The 22,971-nt window shown below is 39.3% G+C and overlaps 1 protein-coding gene across 3 annotated transcripts in view; it reads right to left on the bottom strand.

Moving 5' to 3' along the window:
• Positions 1–8,394: 8,394 nt before the first annotated feature.
• Zdhhc21 (zDHHC palmitoyltransferase 21) overlaps positions 8,395–22,971 on the bottom strand; it is a 61,303-nt gene continuing 46,726 nt past the window's right edge. For all 3 annotated transcript variants that reach the window (XM_029476194.2, XM_021160134.3, XM_029476193.2), the window contains 2 exons: positions 16,872–16,915; positions 8,395–16,311 (listed from right to left, as the gene is read on the bottom strand). In XM_029476194.2, the coding sequence (XP_029332054.1) occupies positions 16,179–16,311; positions 16,872–16,915 (177 nt within the window). In that variant the 3' untranslated portion in view covers positions 8,395–16,178. The remainder of the gene's footprint in view (positions 16,312–16,871; positions 16,916–22,971) is intronic.

The raw sequence follows: 22,971 nt of genomic DNA, 5'->3' as shown, positions 1-22,971 counted from the left end.
AGGAAGACCACAGTGTGGATGCTTCAGTCCTTCTTAGAAGGGGGAACAAAATACCCATGGGAGGAAAAATGAAGACAAAGTGTGGAGCAGAGACTGATGGAAAGGCCATCCAGAGACTGTTCCACCTGTGGCTCCATTGTATATACAATCACCAAACCCATACACTATTGCAGATGCCAAGAAGTGCTTGCTGACAAGAGCCTGATATATCTATCTCCTGAGAGGCTCTTTCAGAGACTGGCAAATACAGAGGTGGATGCTTACAGCCAACAACTGGACTAGGCATGAGGTTTCCGATGGAGGAGTTAGAGAAAGGGCTGAATAAGCTGAAGGGGTTTGCAACCCATAGGAAGAACAACAATATCAACCAACCAGAGGCCCCAGAGCTCCCAGGGACTAAACCACAAACCAAATAGTCCCCATGGTTCCAGCCACATATGTGTTGGAGGATGGCCTTGTCAGGCATCAATGGAAGGAGAGGCACTTGGTCCTGGAAAGGCTTGATGCCCCAGTGTAGTGAAATTCAAGGGAGGCAGGAGTGTGTGAGTGGGTGGGGGAACACCCTCATAGAAGCAGGGGGTGGGAGGATGGGATAGGGGGTTCTGGAGGGGAAAATGGGAAAGGGGATTACATTTGAAACACAAATAAATAAAATACCCAATTATAAAAAAAAATAAATGGAAAAAAGAAAATCTCCACCACAGATCATTCAATTCTTTCAAGCATACTTGTATTAGTTCTCCCTTCCCTCCCTCCCTCCCTCCCTCCCTCCCTCCCTCCCTCCCTCCCTCCCTCCCTCCCTCCTTCCCTCCCTTCTCCTCCCCTTCTCTTCCCCCTCCCTCTCTCCCTCTGTCTCTGTCTCTCTCTCAATATTTACAGAAGCTTTTTACAGAAAATGATATCAGATTCCTAGCAATGACTGGATTGACAAATAATTTGGGAAGAGGTGAAAATCTGGACAGGTCAGGAGTTGGTGAGGGGTGGGAAGAAGCATTGCCGTGTTAACTGATTGGAGACCTAATCTGACCACTTCAAGACCAATTTCCTTTTTTTTTTTCTCTGAACAGGTTTTTTTTTAATTTTTAATATTTTTATTACATATTTTCCTCAATTACATTTCCAATGCTATCCCAAAAGTCCCCCATAGCGCCCCCCACTTCCCTACCCACCCATTCCCATTCTTTTGGCCCTGGCATTCCCCTATATTGGGGCATATAAAGTTTGCAAGTCCAATGGGCCTCTCTTTCCAGGGATGGCCGACTAGGCCATCTTTCGATACATATGCAGCTAGAGACAAGAGCTCCGGGGTTCTGGTTAGTACATCATGTTGTTCCAACAATAGGGTTGCAGATCCCTTTAGCTCCTTGGGTACTTTCTCTAGCTTCTCCATTGGGAGCCCTGTGATACATCCAATAACTGACTGTGAACATCCACTCCTGTGTTTGCTAGGCCCCTGCATCGTCAAGACCAATTTCCTATGAGAAAACTGCTCCAGAAAAGCAGTCTGTCCAAAGCCCCAGGGGTAGGATGGAAATCCTGGCCATGTTTTCCTGTTTTGTTCTATAGGGTAGTGTTGTGGAGAAAATAATTAAATGGGAGACTGAGACTGCTTTTAACAGTTGATGCAAATTTTATAAAGTAATCAAACAGAATAATTTCCATCTTTACACAGAAGTATATATACATGTGTATATATATACATATTACACTCCACATTTAAGACAGTATTTACTATTAAGGGAAAAGGCGTCTTGTGAGGGTCTGAAGGCATAAAGTTGAGTCGTGGGTCTTAGAGTGATGTCGCATTGCCAGAAATGTCCACATAAAGAAAATACACAATGAAATTAAAAGACAAAAAATAGCACATTTCATAGTACCTTAAATATATTGCCATTTTTCCACATCAAGGGGCATATTCCATGTTGAGAATATCAGAAATAACTGAACACTCAGAAACAAAGTCAGATAGCAAGTTATAACAAGTGGTCAACCTCTCAAAAAGAAAAAAAAAAAAAGAGCTGTAGTAGCTTCCAAATTGCAATCAAATATGAAGCTATTAGACGGAGTGAAACATTTGCTCTACAGCTCCACAGCTTTCCTGTTTAGAGAACATGCCATTAACCTGTGATCACTGAGTACCAAAGAATTACATACTCAAGACTTCCCACGTGGACTTAGAGAACATCCACGTTGCAATACCTCCAATACTCTTTTCCCCCAATAATCATCACATCAGATCCAGGGAACACATCTAGCTTGAGAGCATTATGAATTTCAGAGAATACATCTAGCTTAAAAGCATTATGAATTTCAGCGCTGTGGACAGATATGCAGGCTACACCAGAGTTGGACTGACTAGAGAGTCAGGTGCCTAGACACAGTGCTGTCTGAATGTGTCTGGATGTGTATATTCTAACTTCCCTGTCCTGGATGCTTTGGCATTTTTACCTAACAGAAAGCTGTTACTATTTGGGTGTTTGATCTTGAAGAGAAGGAAGGCACTGCTCACTTGTGGACAAGGACTGATTAGAAAAGCACTAGACATGAGAGGCCACACAAAGAATGTGCTGTGACTGAGACAAATATTTTTCTAAGTATTCTTGGATGTCGGTTTTCTCAAGCACATATCCTCTCTCCTTCCTCAGTGTTGTTTGCTCAGCTGGATGTCCACAGGGTCCAATTTTCCCTCCAATTGCCCTTGCACGCTAATATAATTGCTGCTCTATGGGTAATTGGTCAGCCTAGAGCATCATTCGCATGCATTCGTTCATCTGCATTGCCTGGCAGCTTCCCGGATGACTTTGCAGTCTTCCAGGACTATCATGAATCTTTCAGCTCTTCTCTTTATAATAAGGCTAACTAGCGTGGGTTTGTAAAAGGCACTGTATTTAAAGTGCTCAAATGCTAAAATACTTTTTTCAACAGCAATGTTTCTTCTCACAATGGAGTACAGAGCAAATGAAATCAAGACTCAAATACATAATTTCTCTTGCTTCTGTTGTCTTCCAATATCCTCCTCCCCAAATAGACAAAAGAATTAGATTTGAACAGTCTGGCTTAAAAGAAAAAAAAAAAGAGCAGCAAGCCAGTTTCATTTAATAATGCCTTTGTTGATGGGACACAACCCATTCACTGTATTATGTCTTGATCTGGAGTACATTCTCCACACCTGAGATACGCATGGAAAACATTCGCCTCAGTGAACCTGGGAGCATGACAGCTTACTCTTGAGGAGAGTTGCAGGCTGAGCTGGCCACCCAACACCCACACCACTTGAGTAATTGGAGAATTCTGCTTTTTTGTACTTGGGTATTAGGCGTTTTCTCAAACACAGTGGAAGTTCCTGAAGGCTGCCAAGGCTAACTGGCGAGCTTCCTGTATCCACCAAATGAGCTCAGCAGCTTCCAGCACTCCTCAGTTTTCTGACGAGAACAGTGGTGATAGCAGTGAATTTTATTTTATTTTTTCAATGTTTTTTTTAATTAGATATTTTCTTTATATACATTTCAAATTTCAAATGCTATCCTGAAAGTTCCCTATACCGCCCCGTTCCCCTACCTACCCACTCCCGCTTCTTGGCCCTGGCATTCCCCTGTACTGGGGCATATAAAGTTTGCAATGCCAAGGGGCCTCTCTTCCCAGTGATGGCCGACATGCAGCTAGAGACGGGAGCTCTGGGGGTACTGGTTAGTTCCTATTGTTGTTCCACCTATAGGGTTGCAGACCCCTTCAGCTCCTTGGGTGCTTTATCTAGCTTCTCCATTGGGGCCCTGTGTTCCATCTTATAGATGACTGTGAGCATCCACTTCTGTATTTGCCAGGCATTGGCATAGCCTCATACGAGACAACTATACCAGGGTCCCTTCATCAAAATCTTGCTGGCATATGCAATAGTGTCTGGGTTTGATGGCTGATTATGGGATGGATCCCCAGGTAGGGTAGTCTCTGGATAGTCCATTCTTTCATCTTAGCTCCAAACTTTGTCTCTGTAACTCCTTTCATGGGTATTTTGTTCCCTATTCTAAGGAGGAATGAAGTATCCACCCATTGGTCTTCCCTCTTCTTGATTTTCTTGTGTTTTGCAAATTATATCTTGGATGTTCTATGTTTCTGGGCTAATATCCACTTATCAGTGAGTGCATATCTAATGACTTCTTTTGTGATTGGGTTACCTCACTAAGGATGATATTCTCCAGATACATCCATTTGTCCAAGAATTTCATAAATTCATTGTTTTTAATAGCTGAGTAGTACTCCATTGTGTAAATGAACCACATTTTCTGTATCCATTCTTCTGTTGAGGGGCATCTGGGTTCTTTCCAGTTTCTGGCTATTATAAATAAGGCTGCTATGAACATAGTGGAGCATGTGTTCTTATTACCAGTTGGAACTTCTTCTGGGTATATGCCCAAGAGAGGTATTGCTGGATCTTCCGGTGGTATTATGTCCAATTTTCTGAGGAACCTCCAGACTGACTTCCAAAACCAGAGACACTGAAATTAGTAGAGGAGAAAGTGGGGAAAAGCCTCGAAGATATGGGCACAGGGGAAAAATTCCTTAACAGAACAGCAATGGCTTGTGCTGTAAGATCAAGAATTGACAAATGGGATCTCATAAAATTGCAAAGCTTCTGTAAGGCAAAAGACACTGTCAATAAGACAAAAAGGCCACCAACAGATTGGGAAAGGATCTTTACCAATCCTAAATCTGATAGGGGACTAATATCCAATATATATAAAGAACTCAAGAAGGTGGACTCCAGAAATTCAAATAACCCCATTAAAAAATGGGGTTCAGAGCTAAACAAAGAATTCTCACCTGAGGAATACCGAATGGCAGAGAAGCACCTGAAAAAATGTTCAACATCCTTAATCATCAGGGAAATGCAAATCAAAACAACCCTGAGATTCCACCTCACACCAGTCAGAATGGCTAAGATCAAAAATTCAGGTGACAGCAGATGCTGGCGAGGATGTGGAGAAAGAGGAACACTCCTCCATTGTTGGTGGGATTGCAAGCTTGTACAACCACTCTGGAAGTGAATTTTATTTTACATGAAGAACATTCCAATGGGAGTAAAACCAATGGATTTTAGTGACAATGTCACGCATACACAATGCGTGCTAATCACCCATTCTTACAAAACTTTCTTACATTCAACTTAACTAGCAACAATCTGTGTGATGAGGGTTTGGAGCCATCTATTTGAGATGGTGTCTCAGTTAGGGATTTACTGCTGAGAACAGATACCATGACCAAGGCAAGTCTTATAAAGGACAGCATTTAATTGCAGCTGGCTTACAGGCTTAGAGGTTCAGTCCAGTATTAAGGTTGGAAGTATGGCAGCATCTAGGCAGACATGGTGTAGGTAGAGCTCAGAGTTCATCTGAAGGCTGCTAGGACTAGGATATTAAAGCCCACACTCACAGTGACACATGTAGTCCAAAAAGGCCATATCTCCTAATAGTGCCACTCCCTGGCCCAAGCATATACAAACATCACAGATAGGTCCACTCAGCATGGGGCACACATTTGAAGATAAAGACTCCCCCTCTCTCAGAATCTATCAATAGCTAATAGTTCAGCATTAAAAAGTAGGGCTCTATGGGCTCCTCTCCCTTCCCTGATGGACTGTCAACAAAGCAGTCTTCTGTGGTGCAGGGCAGGTAACCACAGTTTTGAATTCATGGTTACAGTGACTTTATGAATCTAGAGGATGGCATTCCACACTAACTTTGGCTTACATTCTTCTGTCAAGACCTTAGATGGGTGATCTTAGTTCTAAACTGTCATGCTCAGGATCTTGGGCAGCCTTGAGTCCCTGTCCTCACTGCTGTTTGCTGCAAAGAGAGGTTTCTCTGATTATGGCCAAGAGTGGCTTTGTGAATGGGTATAAGCATAGTTGATGCTATGCCAACTTAGTTATCTAGATAATGGTAAGTTTCTTTCTCAGACTTAATGACTTCCACATCTATGATTATTAACTGGTTTATGGTACCAGACATAGGTTCCCTTTTGTGGAATGAGCCTTAAAAACTGAGGGCAGTTGGTTTCATTCACAATAGTTGTGCCAGTACTATACAGATAAGCTCCTCTTGCCTACTTGCATACTGCTTTAACGGTTCACAGCCGGGTGAGACCTTCTATGCCCTCCTCCTGCACACACACCTCTCTCCAGCAGCCTACGTGGCACCTGGCACTATGAAAGCAAGGAAGCTTCCAGTTTGGTTCCAGCTTGGTTCCAGCTGGCTTTCTCTTGTGCGCGTCCGACTCAACCAGCAAGAAAGACGCTACAACAGGATCCTTCTGCACACGTTTATTGGGAGAGCTTGATTGTAGAGGCGAATAGACCCTGAGCCCAGCACTGGTGCTGCTTTATATAGGCCTAGGAGAGGCATGTCACATACCCGGATTGGTTGTGCTTGGTTGATGCTTACCACCTCATTTGCATTCCTACATCTGATTGGTTACTTTCTCTCTCATCTGATTGGTTAACTTCTCTCTCTTCTGATTGGTTAACTTTTCTCTCATCTGATTGGTCAATTTCTCTCTCATCTGATTGGTCAATTTTGGTTAGTTCTCAAAACCTCATCTTGGCAAAAAGCTTTCCTGCCTATGTATGCGTGGTGGCCAGCAGAAGCCTGTGCCACTCTGCAACGGCATATGTGGCTTCCCACAGCTTTCTCTGCTTCCTATAACTGAGGTGCACAGTGCCTTCAACACTAGGATCTTCGCCTCTGGTTCTAGTGGGCAATCAAGAGGACTGACAAGAGCTTCATTGTTTTGGGAGCCTCTGGGGCCTCCCTGACCAACTTCTGTGGAGGTGTCTGGTTATCTGTTTAGTAACCCACTGCTTCTCGAAGCAGTTTTATCTAGTCATGTGAGGCAACTAGATACGACTTCTCATTTATTTGAGTTCTAAAACATTAGGTTTCCACATGGCTTTTCTATACATTATTTGTTCTGGTTAGCCCTCCTCACTGCCTCATCTCTCTAACCCTCCCACCTCCTTGCTTAAACCTTTCTACCCTCCCTGTTCCCATTCACTTTACTGAGTTTCAGCACTCCCCTCGTATTCAGACCCCCATCCACCATGTTCTATTTCCTACTTTCCTGGCTTCTACATATACTTGAGTTAGAATTAATTCACATGAGAATTTCTGTTTGTCCTTCTGGGATACAACCACAACCAGTGTATGTTTTTCCTAGTTTCATCCACCTATCAACAAATTTCCTTTTTCATATGTACATTTTCATTAGTCATAAGTTGGTAGGCAAGTAGGCTGTTTGCTTTGCCTATGTATGTAGAGTAAGTATCATCAATGGATATGAAGGAGCAGTAAGTATCAATGGGATGGAGGCAACTCTGGAGTGTGGTAGTTTTTTGGGCACATACATGTTGTATCTCAGTCACATGGCAGCCAGCTTTCTTTCCTTTTTTTCCTCCCTCCCTCCCTCTCTCTCCCTTCTTCACTCTCTCTCCTTCCTTCCCTCTTTTTCTTTCTTCCTTTCTTCTCTCTCTCTCTCTCCCCCCACTCTCTCTCTAACTTTCAGACTGATTTCCAAAGTGGCTACACTAAGCTTACCTTCCCACTGACAGTATTCTTTCCCCTCAGATTCATGTCAACATTAGTTGTCATCTGTATTCTTGATGACAGCCACAACTGGAACACACTGTGGTTTTGTGTCATATAAAAGAATATCCAGTTACTTGAAGAGGCTAATAAAATATACCTTCCTTTTCCAACTATACTCTCTCCATAAGGTTAAATTTCTTCAGAGACTTCAATAAAATCCCAATTTATCTGATTAAATCATAAAACAATGTAAAACCAACTTTTGTCTCTGGAGGCAGACATTTCATGAAATAATTTAAATTGTTAATACAAAGTGAGTTTATGTTTAATATATATACATCTAATTTCCCTCTTACATTTTTATTTGCTTTTTAAAAGATTTCATTTCTGTATGTCCATCTGTCTTGTGTATGTGTTTGCATACCCGTGTGCAGGTACCTGAAGAGAGCAGAAGATGGTCTCAGATCCTCAGGAGATGGAGTTACCTGTGTGGACCTGACATGCGTGCTCAGCTCATTCCCTCTAACATACTGTGTTCACAGCAAGCAGCTACTGGAGGCTTGGAGTCTTGTCCCCAGACGGTCCTAAAGTCTGTATAAGGTAATGCCCTAAGACTGAAGGCCTCTGGTAATTCCAAACTCAAGATTTAAAGCAGTGCCTAGACTGACTCCTCTTCACACTTCACTATGTGGGAGCTATTCCTCACGAAAAATATTTCCACAAAACAGCATCAAGCATAATACAAGTGTATTAGACAGCTGAATGCAGCAATCAGATGATCTCTAAAACAATATGCCTACCTAGGAGTACTGTCAATTTTAAGTCCAATATTTATACCTTGTTTTCTGTGATTGTGGTAGAAGAGCCCAAGGCCACTAATTTTTAAATATTTATCCAAATGGCACAAAGTTTGGGATGGGGGGAGTCTTAAAACATGGTAGTTCTAAAACTGAGAATATCATTAGATTTTAATAACTAAGGAGGTAAGAGGATAAAAACATTCCTATGTTTTTCAAAAATATTTATTTAAAAATAAGATTTCTAAAAATACAGTACATAGTACATTTCAAGAAGTAAAAATTCCACAGTTTAAATTAAAAGCAATTTGCAAAGAAAATTGAATATTACATGAATAAAACAAAAATCACTAAAATAAATTAAAAGCAATGTTGTTCTTAAGGTAGATACATAGTCCATTTTCATTAGAAGAACCAGTGTAGACGTCTCATCTAAACAATTAAGTATACCTCACAGTTCCCACCCACCTGTATGTCCCTCCCTCTCCTCAAAGGACTCACAGTTCCCTTACCTACTCTCTTCCTTACTACCACTAGCACTGGAAATGTTAGTGAAGGTTTTCCTAGGGTAAGAGACAAAACAAAACAGCAGATGATGCAGGCCAAGGCCCTCAGACTTACACACAGTACAGCTGAATGAAAGCACACCCAGCAAGTTTTAAGACAGGGTCTTCCTAGGCACCCACAGTACACACCATTATTGAAATTCAAGCAGTGCTTTTCAATTAGGGATATGTGAGAATTGGAGCAGACAGCAAATACATGGAGCATCAGAATGGCACAGGTGTGTGTCAAGTGATTAAACTTGCCAGGCTAACTCCACGCTCCCTCTGTTTTCCGTCTGTCCTTGGGCTTACAACCCATTCATCCTATACCTCTAACTGGGATGAATTTCTTCCTTCTGTACCTTTAGTTGCTTTTATTGTATGTTGATTTTTTTCTTTGCTTTTTAATAATCACACCAGGAGACAGCAAGCAGTGGCAAATTCTCTCCTCTCTCTTCCTACTTGAAAAAAATGACTACACTCTGCCTTTTAAGAATTGGACAAGCAGTGGGATTATTAAGAAACAATCCCAGGGCAGCCCCTCCCCTGCTTTCTATCGTATTTGCTCATCTATGCACACGAGCTTGTCACCTTTCAAGACCTGATTCTTTTTTCCATTCAGAATTCACTGCAAAACCATATATTGCATCAACCCTCAAGTAGACACTGACTGAAGCGAATGGAAAGGACACAAGCATTTTCAGTGTGACTGTCTACCTTCCTAGCCGCCCCCCCCCCCAGCCCCCCATGGTTCCGTGTGTGGCCGAGTGATCAGCTGGGCCAGCTTCTGTTTTAAGGAAACCCTGATACATGTTTGCAGAGCTTCAGGGGAAGAACAGAGAAGCCAGTCATAAGCAGCAGCATGACACCTGGACAAATCTAGCCAGAGGACTGCTGTCTGCTGGTTACATAAATCACTGAAAAATTAGTTTGTAAAACAGTCTGACTCTAATTTTCACGTATGGTGAGCAGCAGCACCCAAACTGCTTCTGATATGAAGTTCAACTGTCAGGGTGTTTGCTCAAGTCAACGTACCTCTGGACTTCCTACTGGGAAAGTGTGTGTGTGTGTGTGATGTGTTTGTGACTTTTATGTTTTTAAAAGTGTCCTTTAATTTCATTCTCATTAGGCAAATACCTGTATCATTATTTAAAGCCATTAAGGTTTTACCCTGCCCCCACACAGAGGTACTAAATTCTTGACTTGTAATTTAAAATGGACCTATTATTTGCCCTTTATTTCAGCATTTGGTTGAGCAGTCATTAAAAGTGTCCAATAGAATACTTTGCTTATAGAAATAATTTTTCTTCACTGCTGAAGTAAGACCAAGGGGGGTTGGTGAGACTTTTGAAAAGTGATTCAATAATCTTTACTAGCTTCAGCCTATTAAAATACCTTATATAGTAGCCATGTTACATTAAAGTACAAAATTAAAGCCCACACTAATATGCATAACAGAAAAAAATAAGTCTAACTAAGATTCATTTACAATTGACTCTGCTGAAATTAAGCTGTCAATAGACTGTTCACTTCTTCAGACACAGATGTGAGAAGCTCTCAGTCAACCAAAAAGAAAACTAATTCTTTGGTTCAAGAATTAAAAATGTAACTCAATGCTAAAGTGAATAGCACCAGGATGTTTTAATTGTTCAGGTTGTAAAACACTAATTTCAGGCACGAGTAGGTTAAAATATCACCCATCCACACTGGCGTGGACACAGAGCTATCAGTATGCAGATGCGTCTTCCCTCTAACTGACAGCCTACAAACAACGAGACCCTGTGCTGAGTGAAACAGGCAAGCAAAGTCCAGAGGAGGCATGCCTGTGGCCCCGGATGCTCAGGCTACATCTTTCCTTATAAAGCTAGTGAGATGAAAACTAGGTTTTATACGTGCAATTAGTTAATTACACAGTTGAGCAACTATGGGGAGCACTATTTTTACACATGAGGAAATGAAGGGCTTCAGAAATGAAGACATTTGCGAAGCCCAACAGATCCCTTCCTTCATAACTGAGTTGTTGATTTTCTCTGGTGACTCAGTATTTCTTTGCCAAAAGACTCCTCAGACAGGTTCCAGTTCTTTTCAAACTTTGGGCAAGCAATCATTTCTCCTTTGTATTACAGCTACACTTCTATGTTATTTTTAACATGTGCATGCTAAAAATGCTTGAATTTAACTTAGCCTACACAATTATCTGAAATCAAAAATAATCTCTCAAGAGCATCTGGCCAGCTAAGGAGAAAGAACAATAAGTGGAGATCAAACAGCTCAAACCAAATGCTTCCCAGAATGGCTGTGCAGGTATCAGGCTCTACAGTGACATGGTGTCAGCGACAGTACTGGCTATCACAGCTGTCTCTAGTCAGCTCTTTTCAGATGCTGACTATTTATGTCCACTTAGCCTTCGCTCCATCTTACTAATGTCCCCGACTTTCTTAATCTAGTTTTTGGATAATTATTACTCATTGGTACCTGAACTCTAGGGTAGATACAGGGGGAAAGCTGTAATATAGTAAAAGATATGATAATGAAAAATCAGTATTACCAATGACTTAAGAGTTTTAAGCTCTGAGCCAGGCACAGCAGCATATGCCTATAATCCCAGAACGTGGGAGGCAAACATAGGAGGACTCTGAGTGCAAAGCCAGTAAAACCCTGTCTCCAAATAATAATAATAATAATAATAATAATAATAATAATAATAATAATAACTTGCTACAAATTATCACTAGCAGATAATATTGTCACATCTAAAGAACTCATAAAATATTGTTGGTTTTAACAAAATGGCTTTTAAAAAATAAATTTTGTTTAAAAAATGCATAAAGATAATGGAAGAAGTGAGAAAAGTCACTTCTTGAAGTTAAGTCATCACCATCAGAAAGGTAGCAGAAATGCTAAATATTGGTTCATTTAGTCAGTGACAATACTGGTATAAAGTACTTCATGTAAACAGCTTCTAATACTTTCCCATGTTCTACTATAAAATATTGTAGATTCTAAGAACAGCTAAACATAAATTATACTAAATTTTTTATTCATAAGTAAGCTCCGAGCATGGTACCTACAACAAAAGACAGTAACAATGTAAGTACTGAATTGTATTCTCACTCATTAATTACATAGTCAATAATGCTAACAATAGAACACACTAAGTTTACAGGACTTACTAACTACATTTGCCAATATTTGCGATTTTCAAAGCATTAGTAGAGGTGGATGAAAGTCTAATGTTTTAACTATTAGTAAATGACATAATGTTTGTAATAAATTCCCAATATATGTATGTATAGTTGAGGTTATGTCAAAAATTTACATAATGACATACTATAGTTTAGTGAACTGTAGCTAGGCTATCTACTTACTGATACAAGTCATACAATAGAACTACCCAGAGAACAGACCGTCTAGACAGAAATTAGTATAATGCTAATGAATATTAGTGCCATATTAAGCCACTGCAAGACAAATAGTGATTTTTTTTTTCTTTTTAGCAATACATGTAAGAACATTCAAACTACACATGAACTGACACAAAAACTATGTGGCTTTCATCTAAATTCATTTGTATCTCCCGTTAGGAAGTGTGTTCTTAATTCTAGTCTTTGTGATTACTGTTTAGAATTAGTACATCTCTCGAGCAAAACAGCTGCTTGTAGGAAAATAACCCAAAGTCTCATTAAGAATGGCTGGAACGAGCCATCGTCCTTCACGGAACCACTCCTGCACATTATGAAATGTTCTGAGATGTTCCACTCAGCTCTTCCGCATCTATAGCTACTGTCTACATCCTCTTCTTGTCTTTTCCTGGTTCTTGGGATTAAATCCTGGGCATCTTGTGCACTCTAATTTTTGAGGTACACATCAGCCCCTACTTTATTACTATTAAAATAAATTGTCTTCTGAAAAACAGGTTCCTATGTTAGCTACAAATTTAAATGGCTTTTGTGTTAACTAAAACATTTTAAATATAAATTATAAAACAAAATAGGTTTTTATTTCCATGCAACAGCAGCTAGCTGAGTACTCTGAAATGGAGGCCTGGTAACAAAGACTCCTTAGTAGGCTGTTTAATGTTTAGGAGATTCTGACCCTGTCCTTTGTTACCGACATCAAGCTTATCCAATTAGCTATCAGAAACGTTTGTGTGTGCTGGGTGTGAGACGATGAATGAATGACGATGATGGGGAGGGGCGTGAGGGCCAAGGCATGTCTGTGGAGGTCAGCGGACAACTCTATGAAGCCAGGAGCTTTTTTCCTTCTTCACCTAAGTGGGTCCGTGTACAGCAAATGCCTTTCTGTATGGAGCCACCCTGCGTGCCCAATTCTAATTGTTTACCAAGTATCTGCAGCCTGGTCTTAACACTTTAACTGCAGGATCCTATGAGGTGACTTTGTTTATGTAAAAATGTCACTTAACACACATTTTGCTAAAATTAAACAGGAAGTTTATAAATACTTCAATGCACTGTAGATATGAAGGGGCGATCTCCTTGCTCCATCACTTCCTGAGACCCCACATGGGTAGTTATTCCCATGGTTACTGAGAGGGACAAATAAAGGGGCTATTGAATAATCTACAGGGTTAACTCTCATTGACAAGCATTTTAAAAAGCAAAGAAAAATAATATTATTAACCAATTACTAATTATTTTAAGGCAATTGAGCCTTTGTGTGTGTGTGGAAGGGGACAATCCCAAAATTGAATTGAAAAAAATTAAATGTACTTTTTTTAATAGTAAAATATACCGAATAACAGTTACCACAGCAACTGTAATAAATGTTTTGTTTTGTAATAAAATAGAATTTTAAGTAAGTTTTTATAATGCTAACAAGATAAGTTGCCAAAATAAGGTTTAAAGTAAAATACATGAAACAGCTTATACTAATTGAAATTTGTGACTGACAGTAAAAAGTGTACAAGAATATAAATACATGAAGCCAGGCAGTTTACCTAGAAGGAACATCACCAACAATAACACTTTCATTTTCAATTTTTATAAAACTTTACACTTTTATACATATGTTCCTATAAGTATACACTGGCATGTATACCTCTGGCATGTTCACAGATTGGCGATACAACCCACTAACAGGATAGTAAAAGCCTCAAGAGCCAGGATAATTACATCAATTAACCAAAAGAGGGCGCAGAAAGAACATAGGAGCTTAATCCCTAGGAAATGGCCAACAGGTTTTTCTCTAGGAATCTAAAGAGTGATTACAAACCCCTCCGGAGGTTAGACATATACATTTAACAATACTATGTAAGTATATATAGATATACTGCAATATAGATTCTTATGTAAATACATCAATAACAGCATTTCTGTAGATCAAACTAGTGCATTAAGTACAATGACTAGTTAGGAAACTGCAGAGAGGGGTCAGGACCAGGGAGAGTAAAGAGAAGGGGAGATAATGTGCCCAGAAGTGGTACATGTAAGCAGACCAAACCCACAAACTGCAGCATGGGGAAGGGATCATGCCCGTTACCTTGTGTCAGAGCTACTACTGCTCCAGAAGTATAAAGCAGTTTACAAAGCTCCACACTGGGCTTTCGTTTGGCTCTGCTTTGGATGCTCCAGGTCTTGAGTGAACTGAATATATACAGCTGAAGGCATTCAACTTCTATCTCCCAACAGCCTATGTACAGCACTTCCTTTAGTAACTGTCATCGGCCAAGTTAGTCAAATCAGCTTACACAAAACCCAACCCCTTCGCCTTTACTAAAACATACTAATTTTATGTTTCCTAACCTTTATAAATGTTTCTTATATTAAACTTACTATATGTCTTAGCACCAATAAATATTTTCATCTGCCACTTCTAAGTTTTTAAATAAACATAATTAGAACATGAAAATATGGTATTAATATTTCTGCAAAGAGATTATTCTATTCAGAATATTTTATAAGACATTTACAGTATCTGAAAGAACTAGCCACAGTATTTCCCAGCTATGATCCCTTACTTTACAACTACTTATAAGAAAAGTCTGTCTGTGGTTCACAAATGGTAGATTTGCTCAATGCTCATTTCAGGGAAAAGATTACTAAGCACACAAACATATGGAATTGCAGTATTCTAAATGAAAAAAATTAAATCATACGAAATGTCTTTGTATACAAAAGGCTCATGTTTGTTAAGAGACCATCACTACCATAGATCATTCTATTTTACAGTAATTTCCTGACATTAATAAAAGGTCTCTAGAGTGATGCGAATGATAAGTGGAAATTCAATTTCAACTTGGGTGATTACTGGTATATAAATTTAGTGACCCACTTTTAAACTTTGATATGAGTTGACCAGTATCTATTCTATAATATATAAATCCTCAATGTGTACAGTGAGATCTATTGGCAGATAAATAAAAGTATACATACTTTAAAAGCACAGTTTTCCTCTTTACACTGTATATTACACACCATCCAGTTTAGCATTTTAAAACATCTGCTTTCTAATATAACTGCACTTGAAGAAGTAACTGGAATTATTGCAAACTTCCTGCCCTCTTCAGTCATTAGAATCTTAGGGTAAAACAGGAATATAAACCTGACTGGTCACACATTTCTCCTGGGAGCAAATATTCTAAAAGCAATCAGTGATTGCCACAGAAGGGAAACAGAGATTCTCCCTTACAGTAAGGTAGTAGTTGGTGCACTACACTCAGGGAGTCGTCTGTGGTTTTGAGAAGGAGAAAGAAGGGCATCAGAGAGCTGCTCCTAGCCAGGCACTGCCCCTTGTTGTTCACTGCACTCTAAAACCCTGCAGCACATATAAAAGCAAGTAGTAATAACATTTTAACTTATACATAACAAACTGTATCCAGTTTTGTAAACTTGAAGAATTAAATTCAGATTTGGTTAGGACTGCTTAAAGGTAAACATAAAACATGTCAAATTTCCTATAAATTAAAATTAAAAAACAAAACTGTGAGTACTGAAGAAAATGTATGTACAATTGTTTCATCCCAATCACTGCCTTCTGAGTTTAGTAACAAACACATTTAAAGAAACCCTGGTGGAAGGCTAATTTAAAAGTAAACATGCTTTTAAAACTTAAATATAGATCCTGTATTAGTCCCACAACAGGATCAAGATCACTATTAAAATGAAGCCTGGGGCACATTATGATGCCTAAGATTGGTGGGTGGATTTTAATTGACTTGAAGACTGTCATAGTTCTATTCTCATAAAACCTGTAACGCATTTCCAGCATGGAGGACCCATCTGTGCCCACCATCCATCTGTTTAGACGTGATTGGCAAAGTGGTAGGGAACTCGCAGTGGTTGCCGCTGCCTGAAAGGAATGAACCACAGGATCTTCCAACGAGTGCCAAAAACTTCTGAGAAGGTCTGCTGCCATGGCTTTCGGGGCCGCGATCTACAGAAGACAGCATTATTAGTGAAAGACAGCACTCCCATGGTGCCCTTCAGTCAGCTAAAACAATACAGGTTGGCTGGGGATCCATTACTGGACTCTGATGCACTGTGTCTCAGCATCACAAATGCAGCTTTCCTTTCAATGTGACATGCAGCTGAGCGTCAGCTCTGGAGAGCAGATATTGTATCTGCATCGTCAATCAACCTAGGGTAACTCTGGAAGCAGAGGAGAAGCTCAGCATAACAGAATGTGTGTCAACAACACAGTAGCAAATCTCTTTTGATGTACTTTCAGGACAAATAATTTAGCTTACTTCTTTCTGTGAGACAGGGAACAAGAGTGATCAGTACTTATTTTGTTTAAAAGCTCCCATGGCTGAAAGACCCCTATGGTAAGACTGGGATATGCCTGTCTAGCTTGGGCCTCAGACAGGACACCAAGAAAAAAACAAAACATCAACATATTAGTTTCCTACTATTAACATAGGCACATGATTCTCAAAGGTAGTCAAACAGTATAGTTTCTATTTTTAAATAAGATCACTATAACTTAATACTTACATTTCTTCACAACAATTTGACATTTTTTCAATAGATGTTGTATCCTATTAAAAACAAAAAATTATATTCAGATGTAACAAATATATAAATACTTTTAACAAGTTTATATATCAATACACATTCTGAAGTCCTCTTAGAAAAATAAAATCAACATTCTATCATATCAAAAAATCAGTGAACTACAAAAAATGTCAAACATCTCTCCAAGAACTATTTCATTTGATTATAACCTCTGAGGATACCTGGTTCCTTGGTAATTCTTTTAAAAGCCTAGTTATTTCTGTTTAACTCAACTCTCTGCAAATATACATTAAAAATAAATACCAAAATAGTGCATAATAGCCATCAATGACTACATACAGAACTACCAAGAGACAAAGAATGCTACTGGTTCTGGACTTTATCGACTTTAATAAAAAAACAAAGTCAATAAGGCAAATCTATAAACTGACAAATGTTACAATATATTTAAATAAGAAAATTAAAGTTAGATAATTAATATTCCTTAACACGAAGAAAACGAAACATTTCTTAATTCCCCCAATGAACAAGCCAAACCTTTACCAAACCACAGTTTCTTCTGCGTGCTTTTCCCAGGCTGCAATGCAGGCAGGGAAACAAAGCTGTCAGCAGAAGACAGTTCCCGAAAGTCCTGACACAAACTCTAGGAACGAACAATCTCTCCATCATATTGACAAACTGTTACGATATCTAAACACCCGACATATACATTGTTCAACCCATATATAGGTGAAACTTTAAAGTGTAAGTACGTTTTAAAGCAATACAAAGGAAACGTTTTTTGAAATATGCAGAAACATTAGCTAAATCTTCACCATCTCCTGTGATTTGATCTTACTAACTTGTTCACTTATGACAGACGTGGAGTAAAGCAACAGTAATCAGAGCTATTCATGGAAATCCTTGTCTCTGCAAACATTACTTGGCTCCAGAACTTTCCTTTGTGGCGCTAACCTTTTATGTTTAGTGATGCTAGGTGAGCACTCGTGATGACAAAGTATCAGGCGTGCTGAGCCAGCAGCAGCGTCTACAAGGGAGAAGTCAGGCTGCTCTGTGTGAGACGGGGAGCAAACAACAGCTTCACTCACAGTGCTTCCTCAAGATTCGCAAAAAGATGGCAGCCTTACTAAATATTCCATATACGTTAGTTTTTTTATTATGCTTTGAAATTTGACAATATGTTGAAAATAAGATTCTTTTTGTTGTGTTGCATAACTTCCTCCCAAACAGTATTTTATTCATTCTAAATGAAAGCACAGTGTATAAATACATGAGAAAATATCTTAGGCATTTAGTGAGGTGATTCTCAACCTATGGGGTCTCCTAAGACCAACAGAAGACACACATATTAACACTACAATTGAAACAGTAGAAAGTAAGTTATGAAGTAGCAATGAAAATAATGTTATGGCTGGGGGTCATCACAACAAGAGGAACTGTAAAGGGCTGCAGCATTAGGAAGGCTGAGAGCCAGTAACTTAGAGGAAAGCTAGGCTTCAGGTTAACATCTATAAAGGAAGTGGAAAAGGCCATTTGGACAGTATCTTAGGGTGCTGGGCAGATGGCAAAGACCATTGCAAAGGAACCAACACCAAACTGCAGGGGAAGAGGGCAGACAGAGTCACCACAGAGCAGTGATTCTCAGTCTTCCTAATGCTGCAACCCTTTAATACAGTTCCTCATGGTGTGGTGATTTTCAACCACAGAATTACTTTTGTTACAACTTCATAACTATAATTTTGCTACTGTTATGAATCATAATGTAAATATCTGATAAGCAGAATATCTGATATGTGACTCCAGTGAAAGGGTCTTTCAACTCCAAAGGAGTTTCAACTGGAAACATAGCATTGACAACATCTTCTTTGCACATAAAAGCTATGCGAGGACCGGCAAGACAGGGTAGGAGGGTTGGTCTACTGTCACCTTTATACTGGGATAGGTTTACTACACAGAATCTACACTGTAGACTTTAGTTGTGGTTCTGAAAAAGAATCAACTTTCTTTGAAACCTCTCCAGGTTTAGCTTTCATATATAGAAACCCTTTGAAGTTTTTGGACATCAAAATCAAAAACATTTAAATCCTCATGAGTAGATAGCTACTCTTTCAAAGGATGAGAAGATGAGATTTTGTTTTTGTTTTTGTTTTTTGTTTTTTGGTTTTTGAAGACAGGGTTTCTCTGTGTAGCCCTGGCCGTCCTGGAACTCACTCTGTAGACCAGGCTGGCCTCGAACTCAGAAATCCACCTGCCTCTGCCTCCCGAGTGCTGGGATTAAAGGCGTGTGCCACCACCGCCTGGCGGATGAGATCTTTACTCTCTGTAAATAGTAGTTGGGAAGCTGCCTAGATTAATCTACTAATTTCTCTAGAATGGCAAATGCTTACCTCTTTCTACCTCTGCTGTATGGAATACTATTACTACAAAACCAGCATGAGGTCTATAGCTGAGCACTAGCACACAGTAAGTGCTCAGTCTGGGAGGCAGCGAGCACAGGAGACCTAAACACAACTGTTTATAAGCAGGCTGCAGTACACCGGACAGAGTCTGTCACTGAAGGAAAGTAAAACCCACAGTCTGCACAAATACTAAGTTACGCTTAATTTACTTTGTTTGGTAATGTGGACAAACATGGGATTTTTTTTTTTTTTTAATCGTACTGAAAATACTCAAATCTTCTAGTGGCACCAGGGAAGGACCAACAAGACAAATGCTACAAATGGAATATAGATACAACACACAGCCTTAGCTAGCTAGCAAATAAACCATTATTTTAGAAATGTGAAAGTCCCACATCTACTGAATGCTGCGATAATGAGTTCTGAGAAATGTTTATGGCTGGAATGATCTAATGATCAAAATATCTAAAACTTCAATCTGCCTATATACCTAAACAATATAAGAGAATGCTTCATTATTTTAAAAACTGGAGTTTTAAATTTTTTTTAAAAAAAGCAAAACAGACTTTCAGAAACAGGTCTGTTCTCTGTTTTAATATGTTGTCTTCTCCTAATGGCTAATCCTGGTATAAAAAGAGGTACTTCAGATTCAGGATAAAATTATGTTTGGCTATAAGAAAAAAACTATAGCCTAACTTAATGCTGGATTATGTCTGGAATGGAGAAAAAAAAACTTTTTAACAGAAGGAAGAGATGGATTTATTGGGAAATTGGAATGGGGTGTAGTATGAAAGGCAAGAATTTATCACCATAGGTTTCTTGATTACCAGGTTAACAGGGCTGAAAACACAGCCCGAGCCAGGCTGATAGCTGCTCTTGCTTTCCTTTCACTCTGCCCAAGCAGCAGCCCTTGGCCACATCTGTTGCCCTGTGGGGAAAGGGGTGTGCTGAAGAGAGGCCTCAGACATCCCGAGCAACACATACAGGACAGAGTCCATCTGCTTCCGACAACAGTCTTCAGAGTGTGGACGAGGACTTGCCTTTGGGCCTGTTTAACTCTGGAAACAGTTTACAAAGGAGTTTGTTAGCATACTAAAGACCTGATCAAAGTAAAGGTGGCCATCAGAGAGAAGCCCTTCGACACACCTGCACAGAGCCTTCACAGTCTGCTGAAATCTGTCCTGCAAGGAAGGTCTCATAGGCCAGGATACTGCTAGGTTGCACATAGGTGGTTATCTGGATGATCTATGCTCACTTTCTGCATGTAGCCTGGGAAAGGGTTTTGTACGTCACGGTCATAGACCTGGTTCTGTCTTTGAGTTTTTCTAGTTGTAAGAGTTTCATTTGGCCGGGCGTGGTGGCGCACACGGGAGGCAGAGGCAGGCGGATTTCTGAGTTCGAGGCCAGCCTGGTCTACAAAGTGAGTTCCAGGACAGCCAGGGCTATACAGAGAAACCCTGTCTGGAAAAAACAAACAAAAAAAACCAAACAAAAAAAAACAAAAAACAAAACAAAAAAAGAGCTTCATTTGACTGCTTACTAGTATATAAATGTAGTACATTTAATTTTTTAAAAAATGATATGTATGTATGTATGTGTGGTGGTGAATGAATGAAGGTGCTCGTAGAGGCCAGAAGAGGTGTCAGATCCCCAGGGCTAGAGTTACCACCCAACAGAGGTACTTGGAATCTCTGCAAGAGCAGCAAGCACATCTTCTGAGTCATCTTTCTAATGCTAATGCTAAAGTTAACTTTAAACTCTAAAACACCTAGCAGAACAAGGTTGTACAAACTGGGGACCTTTGGTCCCATATCTGCAGGACAGAACTAACCAGGCACAACCTGAAATAGTGTAATTCTTTTTTTTTTTTTCTTTAAAGATTTATTTATAACCTGGGTGTGGTGGCACAGGCCTTTAATCCCAGCACCTGGGAGGCAGAGGCAGGCGGGTTTCTGAGTTCAAGGCCAGCCTGGTCTACAGAGTGAGTTCCAGGACAGCCAGGGCTATACAGAGAAACCCTGTCTTCAGGGGAAAAAAAAAAGATTTATTTATTTATTTATTATATAAATACACTGTAGCTGTCTTCAGACACACCACAAGAGTGCATCAGATCTCATTACAGATGGCTGTGAGCTACCATGTGGTTGCTGGGAGTTGAACTCAGGATCTCTGGAAGAGCAGTCAGTGCTCTTAACAGCTGAGCCATCTCTCCTGCCCCCGTAATTCTTTATTTTTAAGTTTTTTCAATGGGAAGGCAGGGAGTCCTGTTAACCTTTATTGTCTCTCCCGCCAGTTTCCTCGTTGGGAACTGGCAGTTCCTTAGTGGCCATCACAAACAGAGGACCAGCTGGGTCTTTGATTTGAAATTTGAAGTTCACATAAACATTTCATCAATCACGGGGCAGTGCTAGAGATGCAGAGAATTTTACGTTTGTAGCCACTGAAAATCTCTTTCCAAAATAACTTCTCTGCTTTTCTTCATCAAACCACCATCTGGCTATTCAAAATAGGTAAGAAATTAAAACTTCACACCTCAATTTCCAAGTAGAAATGCTTACATTCTAAGTCTTTGTGAGATTAAACTAATCAGTGTATATTAAATCCTTAATGACTAAAATTCCTTATTTTTATTGTTTTTATTAAGCACTTCCTGATGCTTAGAAGAAAAAAATATCTCAATTATATCAGTTACTAAAATTATGTTTAAACAAAAGTTTATAATAAAAAAACAAAATGACAAAGAAGATATATGCAATCCTACAATCACAAGAGCCTTAAAATCTAATCATACAGTAAAATTCCAAATTATATAAACTAGTGTTCATTCACTAATCTATTTATGTAGAGTAACTACAAGCTACATGGCAAGGTCTTTATAAAAAGAAAGATGATGGTTAGCAAAGAAACTACACAGGCACACATGCAGGCCACGGAGAGTGACTATGCAAAAAATATTCTATTAAGTAACCTCATCATCACCAAAACAGCTGAAAATTAAAAAAAAAAAAATCTATACTTAGAGTCAAGACCCAAACCCAACTATTTTGCATTTTAACATCAAATTAGACTTTTGATGAGGTTTCTGGTTATCAATAGAAGACACAGAGTCAGGGAACTCAATGGGCCCTTGGACTAGGTTTTGGGAGATCATGAACAAATAGAACATGAGAGACAGACACTTAGCAAAGATCTCAAGTGAATAAATATACAATCCATGCTTCTTCTAACCTTACAGTGCTTTAAAGTCAGGTTAAACATCCACATGTGTTCAGATCACGAGATAGGAAGAGCAAGTTCTGGGGAAACGCCAAGTAACAGTAACACCCAACATGCTTAGCCACACAGCAACATAAAGAGTCTCTACGTCTATGCCTTAACTATCTTAACAGCATTATCAAAACACATTTACATTATTTACAGCTTTCTTATTCATTTGAGTATTTTGGGTGTTCTATAGTACTGAGCAAAGAGAAACGAAGTAGAGAAGCACTTCTGCTCAGAAATATATGTATATAAGTCATTCAATTTCACACATAATTTTTGTTACTACGAAAAGGAAAAAAATAGTCTCTCTAAGATTCTTTATTATATCTACTACATACAAACAAATATATCCATGAGCATGAAAAGCATCTAAAAAACATAATAAATTTAGGTGCCTGGGTTTATTTATTTATTTA

The sequence above is a fragment of the Mus caroli genome, unplaced genomic scaffold, assembly GCF_978045245.1.
Source record: "Mus caroli unplaced genomic scaffold, Mus_caroli_1 scaffold_6, whole genome shotgun sequence".
Classification (NCBI taxonomy): domain Eukaryota; kingdom Metazoa; phylum Chordata; class Mammalia; order Rodentia; family Muridae; genus Mus; species Mus caroli.
The sequence above is the reverse complement of the archived record's forward strand: the minus strand, read 5'-3'. Positions and strand labels throughout refer to the sequence as shown.